The sequence below is a fragment of the Pristis pectinata genome, chromosome 2 (genome assembly GCF_009764475.1).
Source record: "Pristis pectinata isolate sPriPec2 chromosome 2, sPriPec2.1.pri, whole genome shotgun sequence".
NCBI classification, from domain to species: Eukaryota; Metazoa; Chordata; class Chondrichthyes; order Rhinopristiformes; family Pristidae; genus Pristis; species Pristis pectinata.
Window position 1 is genome coordinate 66,591,882 of NC_067406.1, and position 11,965 is coordinate 66,603,846.

Below are 11,965 nucleotides of genomic sequence, written 5' to 3' on the forward strand. Positions count from 1 at the left end.
AACAGAAGTCCATGAAGAACACCACTGTACACAATTGGCCATACTGAACAATTTTTTCTTTAGATTTGCATGCTCTCTGACTTGCAGCCATCTTACAGCTGATAACTTGGCCAAGAACCTCTTGTGCTACATCTTTCACCATCTCCTCAAAGTCCATGTACAGCACATCGGCAATATTGTCATTGTCTTCTTCATGTGACACAAGAACACAGAAGCATTAGTAGGCCATCAGGGCCCACGAGCCTACCCCACCATTCACTATGATCATGGCTGATCTAACCCAGATCTTAACTCCTCTTCAGTGCCAGTTCTCCATAGCCCTCAATTCCCCAACCATTCAAAAATGTATCTACCTTCTCTTTAAATACCTCCAATGATCCAGACTACACAACTCTCTGGGTGAAGAATTCCAGAGATTAACCACCTCTTACTTCTTTAAAGAACTTGATGTTGACTAAAAATAACCATTTAAAAATCTACGTTGACTTTACTTTCATTATATTTTTTGTCCCTGGACGTTTGCTTATCTGATCTTTCAGCAAAGATTCCGGTGTACTTTCTTAGAATTAATGTTAAGCTAAATAGTGATAAATCATTAAACTAGTTTTATCTCTCTTTTAAACCACAGTAGTACTTTCAGTTCCCAGCAGTCTAATACTCTTTTCTGTCTGGGCTTTTCTATGTGGACACTCATAAAATATTATCTTCTGCTGTCTCTACCAAAGAATATTTGACAATTGGTGGTCAGAACCCAAGATTTTGTCTGCAATATATTTGACTCATTTGTTTCGTGCAGAATTTCATTTCTTTGCATCTTCATTGCTGGTGAGCTGCCAGTTCTTAAAAGGACTTGACACTTCAAGTGCACAGTACTATAACCGTACTTGAGCTATATAAAATTTTGAGAGACATAGATAGCCAGAGTCTGTTTCCCATGGTAGGGGTGTCTAAAACTAGAGGGCATAGGTTTAAGATGAGAAGGAGCAGGTTTAAAGGGGACCTGAGGGGTATACCTTTCACAAAAAAGTAGTTGGTATGTGGTATGGGAAGTGAGAGGAAGTGCTGGAGGCAGGAACAGTAAAAACATTTAAGAGGCCCCTGGACAGGTATTTGAATGAGCAGGGCATAGACGGATTTGGAATTAATGCAGGTGAGTCAAGTCAAATCAAGTCAAATCATGTCAAGTCAAGTCAAGTTTATTGTCATGTACACAAGTATGGTGAGGTACAGGTACAATGAAAAACTTGCTTGTGGTAACATCACAGGCACATAGGTTCAGACAACATAGAGAACATAACTATTTGTAAGTTATGCAAAGATTATACAAGACAGAGAAGAAAAAAGGAGTGTGCAAAACAAGACATCAGTGCAAAAAAAACAGAGACAAGTGGGATCAGTATAGTTTGGCATGATGGTCGGCATAGATGCAGTGAACCACAGGATCTGTTTCTGTGCTGTACAATTCTATGACTTCATGACTCTGTAACTGACATAAGTATCAGGCTTGTGATATCACTGCAACCTCTTTCCACAGGTGCTGGTCAGCAGCTCATGCAAGTTCCAGTAAATAGGATAATGGATTTATTGAAGAAATAGCTAGATGTTTTAATGGGTTGGCAGCTGAGTTAAAACTCTGGAAAGCTGAAATAAATGTGTTCACTTTCTCCACTTGATCTTCAGATCTGCTGTGTTAATATCTGTGCAATATGAATGAAACACAAGAAGCATTTTACTTCTTTTTCTAAATCATTTATTTTATCTAAGAGTAATCTGATTTTAGGGAATATGTGAACTCTCGCTGGCCATAAAATTCTAAGACTTTCTGAGGGACACATGGAGGAGCATACCAGAAGAGCTGGAACCCAAGTCAAGGCCCTGATAGGAGAATTTGCAATTGGCCTTCTAATAGATGGGGGTGGGGGTGGGGGTGGGTTCTAACACAAGAAAGATGTTAAGGGCAGCTTTTGAACGAGGGAATTTGGATTTCCCTGCCCTGCCCTCTCCACAATAGTCAGCCAACCCCAACGTGGCATCATTCTGTGGCTGGATGTTCCAAACTCCACATCGTGGTGGGATTCCCACTGCCTCGATTCCATGCAAACCAAGAACCCGCCTGCTGGTTTCCCAGGGTTTGGTGGGATGAGCAATAGAGTCTCCGGCAGGCTCCAGCTCTTGTGCCTGGTTGCTTTACCCCTTCTCCTCATGGGTTTTCAGAGCACCTGTGTCTTGCTGCAAAGTGACCTTCAATTCAATAAAGGTTGCGCTTTGAAAATGCCATCACAGAGCACATAAATCAGAAACCTGAAAAAAGACATCTCAATGGCCAAAGTTTTATTTGAAACAGACGATTTAATAACTTAAAATGGAGCTTGTAGTTATTTATAGTTTCCTGATTTTAGTAGTTTTAGTGCGCATAACAATCTAAATTAAAATTATATAGCTGGCACAGAGGCTTACAATTAATTGGTCTTCCAGCTTCAGCTCTTCCCTGCCTGCCACTTTTAAAGTGTTTTTTAACTTTACAGAACCAATGAGTCATGAAGGGAGAAATTTAGGCCAGTTGCAGCAGCAAGTTAATACAGTATGTATTATTTTCAGAGAATGACATAAGACTATTCTGAGAAATAAGTAGATGAAAAAATTAATCATATTCAACACCAGCTAATGAAATGTGCAAAAAAAAACAACCATTATATTAAAAAACACCTTTTCATGTTTTCAACATCAATGATATGGACCAAAGAAAGCAGAAGATGAATGAGTTTGATTCATCCATTATTTTCTGCGCCTGTCATGACATTGGATGCTTAATAAAAATCCATTTTTAATCATTTTTGTGAGTTTTGTTATTGCCAGTTTCCAGTGAAGCTTGTGGTCAGTGCTGGTTAGTGATTTCAATTATGTTCATCAGACTATTGCTGTCACACATCCACAAACTTCCACCCACCCCAAAAATGGCCAGGGGTAGGAATGAGAAGTTTGCAGAGAGATTCTACTTTTGTGATCATAATGTTTCTGTGTATGTATCAAGGCATAAACCTTTTGACCCTTAGAATATTGAATGTGTAATAAGTAAGCAGCCAAGCATGGAAGAAAAACTTCCATGTCAAATTGCCTTTGAGGTACCATACGCCTTGCAATTATTTATAAATCTCTCACCACTTTGCTCAAGAAGAATAAAGGCTTTTATAAGCACATTTGTGTTACGTTAAAGACATAGACATGATCTGGGAGTATTTGGGAATGGTCAGAGATGGGAGAGCATGCAGAATGTGGTGTTGAAATTTGGGATTATTGTGCGAGCTACCAAATGAAAGGACCTAGGTTTGTAAGGAGACTATGGGGCTTTAGGGTGTCCAAGTCTGCCAACAGAGGTATTATTTTATGTACCCTTGGGATGCAGGCAACAAAGGTAAGTCCATATTTATTGCCATGGTTGGTAAGTGAAAGTAGGCTTTCTCCTTCCATTGTTGCAATCTGGGGAGCTAAGCAGTTCCTGAAGTAAGGCTGAGGTACGGACTTCCAAGATTCTGACCAGTGATATCATTCTAACAGTGATATATGGTAAGGTTAGGGCAATATGTACTTAGGGAGTGAAACAAGATAATGGTGGTCCCACAACATTCCTGCTCATATCCTTCTTAAAAGTTGATGTCAGACTGATTAAAGGCAACATTAATGGAAGTGGAGGAGGTGACTATTGAGAAATGATTAAGCTGATGAGGCTGCTCTTTCCATGTAGGTGGTAGAGATGCTTTGACAACTCAGAAGATGCAGAGTCCCCAGGTTTTGCTTGGCTCATGTAAATATTATTGGTCTATTTAAGTCTGTGGTCAATGGATGTATGGTATGCCAATTAAAGGGAAGATGTTTGAGCTTTCTATTATTCTAGATAGTTGTTACCTGGCAACAAGTGAGGCAGCTGTCACGCAGCCAAGAGTGGATGTTATTAAGTTTCCTTTGTAAGTTGACTTTGGTTGCTCCATTATCAGAGGCAGTAAACACATGAGTCACCAACAAAGTGTCCACTCCTGCCCTTAGGACGGAGGGTAAGAAATTACTGAACTAGCTGAAGATGGTTAGGCTAAGGGCTCTGCCTCGAAACACTCCCACAGAACCATGATAATTAATCGCTGAATACTCTTTTGTGTCAGCAGTGATACCAGCCATTGAAGTGGTGTTCTTTTTGACTCCTACTCACAGTAACATTTCTTGCTGAAAGAGAAGCTATGTCATGGCTTTCAAAGCCAAGCAAAGTCAGTTGAGTTAAAAGTGAAAGAGCTGCAACCATGACTGCATGACTTGGGTTGTCTCCATTTACAGTTTACAGTTAACCATTTCCCTCCACCGTGCTGCCCTGATCAGTGGTTTGTATCTCTGGTGTATTGAGCCTGATTTCCCCCAGGCCTGGTTTGATCAAATGGTGCCTTCATGTTGAGGGCAGCAGCTCTCACTTCTCCTCAAGCATTTGGCTGTACAACAGAGTCTGAATCAAAGTTGTAAAGGACTCAGGGGTTGGGTTGGTGTGAGCATTGTTAAACAGGTCATTAGTGAGTTGATGTTGTTTGACGGCACTATCGATGACTTTCTCCATAACTTTTCTGGCAGTTGAGTGGAGATTATTGGTGGATAAGATTTACTTTAACTCTCTGGATGGAGAAAACTTCCATGTTATCATAGAGATGTCAGCTTCATGGTTGTATCACAACAGCTTGACAAGGATAATGGCTGCCCAGTGCACATGTCTTCAGCTCTACATCTGGGATGTTGTCAGAGTCCAGATTTTTTTGCTTTGTAAACTTATTAATACCACATGAGCTGAACTACATTGGTTGGAAATGGCAGCTGTGAGGCCTGGACTTTGGGCAATATCAAATATGACATTTGATTGAACCCCTTCTGGCAGAAGGCACCTGCTAACTTTTCATCCTTCTCCTTGCACTGTGTAGACCACACCCAGGATGAAGATGTGTAAGTTCACGGAGTATTCTGCTCCTGCTGCCCAGGTATCTAGCATTATAATCCACAGGATATGATTGGCTATACCGGAACTTGACCTCACCTTTTGGTTGTAGGACTCCATAGCTCTATCCTCAGCCTGCCATTCCTGGAGTTTGGCATGCAGTTAGTTCTGTGTTGTAACTTCACTTGGTTCAAACTTACTCAAAGATACATTGCTCCTGACATCTCTACCTGCCTTCTGTATTGAAGCAGGTTCGCAGTTATTTCCTTCAAGACCAAGGAGGCTTGGCCATTGACATTGCTGCCAAGCCATTGCAACTGGAGACAACCAAGTCACTTACTCAAAGAATAATATATTCCCTTGCTTTATTCAGTACTGTTTCCTTTTATAACCTGAAGTCACAAGAGCATAAGAAAATAGGAGCAGGAGTATGTCAAGTCCCCCAGTCCTGCCCCACCACCACCCCATAAGCTGGCCTGAATTCCTCTTCTGTGCTAGTTCCCTATCACCCTCAATTCCTCAATCTTTCAAATATTTATCTATCTCAACCTTAAAAATATCTAATGATCTGGCCTCCATCACCCTCTGGAGCAGAGAGTTCCAGGAATTCACTACCCACTGTGAAAAGAAATTTCTACACATCTCAGTTTTAAATGACCAGCCCTTTATTTTGTAGCAAGTCGTTTGGATTCACAAGTTCTGGAGTCAATGAGGTGGATCAAGTTCCATAGTGGGCAGCGGTTCCACCACTAATGTTCTGTGTATCTTCAACTTTCCTGTCCGTGCACTGCGATCCAGAAGCCGGAGACATGCGGTGCAGTTGACTTTCCATTCTGCTGTTGGTCTCAACGTGATGGCATATAAACAGCAAAGTGAGATTGCTGGCCTTAATTAAAAAGATAAGTTCAAGTTTTTTTTAATTTCACTTCATATTCATGCTTTTAATTAATCAAACACCAGATGTATTTATAAGACAGTTTAACAGAGGAGAGCTGTTGGCCAGGGTGGTTCTGCTACCCAACGTGAAGGGTCTTCGACCTGAAATGTTAACTCCATTTGTCTTCCCACAGATGCTGCCTGACCTCCTGAGTGTTTCCAGCATTTTCTGTTTGCATTTCCGTATTATAGCATCGACAGGTTTTTTTTTGTTTTCAATTTCCCTGGTCCCTGCTGGTGGCCTACTCCACCTCATGAAATATCTCACTACCCCTTCATCATTGCTGAGTTGAAATCCTGGAATTCCCTGCCCAATGGCACTGTGGAAGCACCTTTGCCAGAAGGACTAAGGCGGTTTAAGAAGGCAGTTCACTACCACTTTCTCAAGGGCATTTACAGATGGGCAATAAATGTTGGCCTTTCCAACACCACCTGAAGAATGCATAAAAAGAAATCTGATTTCCTTTTCTTCTTTACTTGTTGTGGTTGCTTACAAGTAGCTGGCTGACTGGGCCACTAAATCCGACATTAACAGTAAACCACAAAACCTAGGATTAAAGTCATGAAGAGGTTGATCCAGATAGTGGTAGTAGGTTTGATCCTCTGAAGCACATTTGTGAACCGGCTGAGTTTTCCAACAACCTGACATGATTAACGTTTTTGGTGCTAACTCACAATGACTAGATTTACTGGATTCAGTTTCATAATGTGATTTGATTGCTCATCCACTAACTGATATCTGAGTGTATTGATAGAGGAGAGGGCCCCACCAGACCAATGGAAAAGAAGAATGCAATCAAAAGTATTGTTGACTTCTTCTGGGACATCAAATTCCAACATGGGCCATCTTCCCATTTGCAATTTCAACTCCATCTCCTTCATACACATATCTATAAGCACGCATATTAGGAGCAGGAGTATGTTACTTGGCCCCCAGTGACTTCCCCACCATTTGATAAGATCATGGCTGATCTGATTGTAATCTTGACTCTGCATGCCTGTCTACCTACAGTACCTTTCAACCCTTACAACCAAGTACCTACCTCCCTCTACCTTGAAAATATTCAAAGACTCTGCATCCACTGTCCTTTGAAGAAGGGAGTTCCACAGACACACAACCCTTGAGACCCCTTGGGCTTCTCTAGTACCAAAGATAAATCCTTTTCCCTATCATCTGCAGTCACTAGCTTGTGCCATTACTTTAATACAGTTAAGAATAAATTATCTTTCTCTTAAGATTAGTGGTGGAAAATCATGTCTGAGGTATTCACTTTCTCAGCCTGTACTCTAGGCATGCAAAAGATTTAAGGAAAATGAAAAATAACTTATAAACATATACATTTCTAGAATGAAAACTTACCTTGAAAATTTAAAATGTCATAATTTCTCTGGGTGATAAAGCTTTTATATCAAAATTATTGTCAAAAGTAGTTTATATTGGTTAACTGATTCTTCAATGAGTGTTGACTACTAGAATTGAAATAGCAAGGCTAATTTTCCTCTGCTCTACTCCCGAATGTCACCTGAAAATTGTTGCAATTCATAGAAATGGAAGTATTAATCTTTTCCTATAATTCTGTTCCTGTGCAGACATAACTCCCCTGTGGTTTTCCTAGTGTCTGTTTAAGACTAGACATGCAAATGTCAGCTTTCCTCCAAGAGCACAATGTCATTCAGAGGAAAAATTCTCCCACACACTCCCGGCTTTGTTGATTCTGAATCACAGTGTGGACTTCATTCATCTGAATGGACAAGTTGAAGTTTATTTAACTGAATTAAAATAATTTAGCTGCTTAACAACTTGATAAAGAATTCCATTAAAATGTCAGACATTGATGAAAATCTTGTTTCTTCCACCACTACCACCCCATTCCCAGTCACACACCCACGATACCTTTCATCGAGTAGAATTGGCTCCTTTGCTGGAATAAATGAGAAGCCTCACAATCTGACTACTCTCTTCTTGTCATTCTTATGAAAACATTCCCTGTACTCACACTTCCATTTACTTCTCCATCTACTGCTTGCCAAACAATGCCGACCTCTTGCCAGGTCTTTCCAAAGTAGACTGTGGTTCTGCCTAGATTATTGCTTGGATTGCTCCTGCCATCCGACCCAAAGCACAGTGGCATGAACTCAATCAAGTAAGAATAGAGGTTTCACGTCATTGTGAAGACTACTCTCATACAGATCACAGCTATTAGCACAATAAAAAATAAAGACTGTGCCAAGCATCGTCATACTGTTTGCAGATAAACAAACTGGAAGTAAATAAGGATCGGCCTTTTCTGTGTTTTTGACTGTATCTTCCACTAAAATAATGCTACTGCCTTTAAAACCCAGATTATTCTTTTTCTTTATAGTGGGGCATATCCAGCAGTGTCTCACATTTGCCCACAGCATTTGAATGAGACATCAGGAAATCCCGGCTCTGCAACTTATCCTAAAATGCAGTGCAGTCATAATGTTTCCAATCAGAGGGATCTCAGACATATATATATATCTGCTTTAGAGATTTCCATAAATATATAAAAAACATTTTTTTTAATATTTTGGTATCTAACTTCATAGAAGTAAAACTGAGAACTGAATCTTTATATTGCTTCTCTTTTCCTTTGGAAAAAGCAACATAATCAGCACATTCTCAGAGGATGAGAAGATCATATTGTTTTATCTTTCTTCTTGATGTATGAATGGCAAATTAGGAAATTCTGCAAACCACACATATACAAAATACTATATAAATGGTTGAATATTCTACCCTAATACTGTGAGTTACTTATGTTCAATCAAGCTCCTGCCTTTGTACCTTAAATTTTGAATGGAAGTATGAATAAAAACACAAAAGACAATTTAGTGGCCAATTTAATTATGATTTTATCAAATATTTTGTTTGGAATTTTATTTTGAACATTATAAATTTCCGTTACTTCAAAAAAGTTTGTAAATATTTTCCAGAATTATGTTCAGTGGTTCATCAACAACTAATGATAAAACCTTTCCATACTGATTTTCCATGACAAAATGTTAATATTCTCAGAAAACATTTTCATTTATAAATATGCATGAGTTTAGATTAGATTTTTTCATCACAAGTAATTACATTGGTAATTTCTATTTCAAATTTTGGCTTTAAATTTTTTACAGGATCTAATGCTTGTAGATGTGAGGTCCATTTGATGCTGTAATTGAATTGGTGAATAATGTCAATTTATTCATTTAATGAGGTAATTTTCCAAGTTCGGTGAATGGTAGGGCAAAACTGTGTCAATAAATATTTGTATATCATGGGTGATGTGCCTATGATTTTCTAACATGAGGGCAAAGTTCCAAATCATGACAGGTGTTCAAAGTTCCAGTCCTGAGTACAAGGAAATTCACTCATGAAGTGTTTCACAAAATATTTTTGGTTGAAATCTGAAGTATTATTATGAAATATTATTGAATTGATAACGTTAAATAAGTGGTAGTATTGCAACTGGACACACATAGCAAGGATTAATATCACGTTTACAAATAATCATGTTGAGAATGATAAAAAAACAAAGTATAATGTTACAGATGTTGCAGAGTGATCATAAACAGATAAGATTCAAAGATTTCCGTCGGTACTTTGCAAGTGGACAGAGAATATTGAAAATGAAATTCACCATTGGGATTTGTTACACATTACATATTAGTACAAAAGTAGAAAAGATGTTTAAAGAATTAACACTACATTGTTAAAGGAAAGCAGACAAGGCAAAAGATCTCATTGTAATTCTTGAGCAAAAAATTAGCAAAGGTAAATGAAATATTTATGTTTGAAATGATCCACAGATCTTCAGTCCAAGGGTCTGAGTTCCTCATTTAAAATGTGACTATGCGCAAGTGGTTATTGGGTGCGGGGGAGAAGAATTGCTATCAAAGGACCTGAGTAAAATTTGATGTGGTATTACACTTAAAGGCCAATACTCACTTGCATTTGATGGAATGAATGAAGACCACCCACTCCTTGAAATATATGTGTCTGAAAGCAGTAAAGAAAGATAAGGAGCACAGATACATAAATCATTAGAAGTAGCAGTTCAGGTTAACAATGCCATAAAAACTACAAACAATCTGGAGTTTATTTCTCAAGAAAGAAAAATGGAGAAGATGTGGAAATTGCTAACAAATGGATTGGTTGAAGCGAAAGGCATGAACACATTTAAGATGAAACTACATAAATTTGTGAGGGAGAAAGGAAAAGCTTGTTCTGGTCAAGTGAAGTGAACGGGAGAAGGCTTGTGTGAAGATGGAGCAACTAGACCAAGTGGCTTGCTCCTGTGCTGTAAAATCTATGTATTTATTTGCAGCATTTCACAGTGGTTAAAGAGTTTTAAGCCTGAAAATTACTGTCTGCAGGATTATAAATATTTAACTCAGTAATATATCTCTGATCCATTACTTGAACAGAAATATTAACCTATTTAAATAAATAGCTAATATTTTAAAATAGCAAAAAAGGAAGTGTTATTCAAATGCAACACAGCTGCAACAGAAGGACAGAATTTGAAAAAGGACAATATATTTACTGAGTTTTGCTAATAAGTCTGGAAGCTAAGCAACTGGAAAAATTATCAATGTTTATAAATTGGGCTTCCAAAACTTTGATGCAAATTGAGGGTAGGAAAATCAGAGGACAAGGATTTATTAATTACATTTAACAGTGGGAAATGCATTTCATTGCTAACTAACCTGACAAATGAATACAACAATTTACAAACATTTATCAACATGATTAAGATATTATGAATATGATCAGCCACAATCACAAAACAAAACTGAACAGTTGCCATTCCAATACAATGAGTCCTTTCAGAACAAAATAAAAGTAACTGTTAAAACTGAAAACGTATACACTCCTTGCAAATAAAAGGATACAAATGTCAACCTTTCTATAATTTATCAAATGGAAATCCACAAGCAACGCAGTTATAAACATTATTTCCTTATATCTCAGTTGTGAGTACTGTGTTCAAACAGCAGATGACCTTTGACATTGTTACATCATATGTTTACTGCGACAGAAAACACAAAAGAATTTTCTTCTGCTGTGGCTCAGCTTGGACTCCTGATACTACCACGCACTGTTTTCTGAAAGGAAGTAAACAACAAGCTAGAAACCAAATGACCTATTTATGGCTATAGTGTCGTTGAACATTAAATACATTAAAACTACGCATTAAATTTAATGCTTCAGCGGTATTAGAAGCTGGTACCACCTCACCTTCCCTGATAAGTTTCAAGATTCTTGCTAACATCTTTAAGATTACTGTACGGTAGCGAATATTTTGATATTACACATTTAAAGAAAAATGAGAAGCCAGCACTGGCATTAATTACCATTACCAGAGGTAAAAGCCAGTTTGAACAATCTTTATATTCTTAACGACGTACCTGAACAGCACCATTTGACAAGTTACTGAAAAGTGCCTGTCCAGCACTGACTTTGTGTTTGACACCTCTTACTGTACCATTTTTACTCAAGATATTAATTCTCTTTCTATAGATTCCTCTGTCTTTTGTGGTGCTCGCTAACAGAAGCATGTCATCGCATTCACTTTCACTGCCATCAATTTCCAGGGAGAAATGCTGCTCGTTATATCCATTCACTTCACTGTAACTGCCGCCTTGCTCAGTCTCAGAAATGCGGGCACATTCAGACACTTGCAAACCCACCAGGTCTCCATCAGTGTACACTTCTTTCAGCACCCTTCCACTATTTGCAGAAGATATTCGAAACCTGACTTTTTTCTGCCGGGGTTCTCCTTCTGTCTTCATTATGCCATTAAGCCCAGAGTTTTCCATTGAAGAATGAAGTTCACATTTTTTTTAGAAAAAAGTCCTCTTGCAGCCAGCTGAAAATCTGTAAATAGATTTCCCTATGATGTCAGTAGGTATTTCACATATATAGCACTCCCATCACAATGCAACGGTGTGAAGGACAATATAACCTGTGCTGATCCTTAGAACGTTTTAACTCAATAATGAATAAGGTTACCTCATGATCACCTTTATACTAGCAGAAGGTAAAGTGATATA

At 38.4% G+C, this 11,965-nt stretch overlaps 1 protein-coding gene across 1 annotated transcript in view; it reads right to left on the reverse strand.

Annotated features, from left to right (window-relative positions):
* grxcr1a (glutaredoxin and cysteine rich domain containing 1 a) overlaps positions 1-11,704 on the reverse strand; it is a 44,365-nt gene extending 32,661 nt beyond the window's left edge. The window contains exon 1 of the mRNA XM_052040289.1: positions 11,321-11,704. Coding sequence (XP_051896249.1) covers positions 11,321-11,704 — 384 coding nt within the window. The remainder of the gene's footprint in view (positions 1-11,320) is intronic.
* Positions 11,705-11,965: the final 261 nt, after the last annotated feature.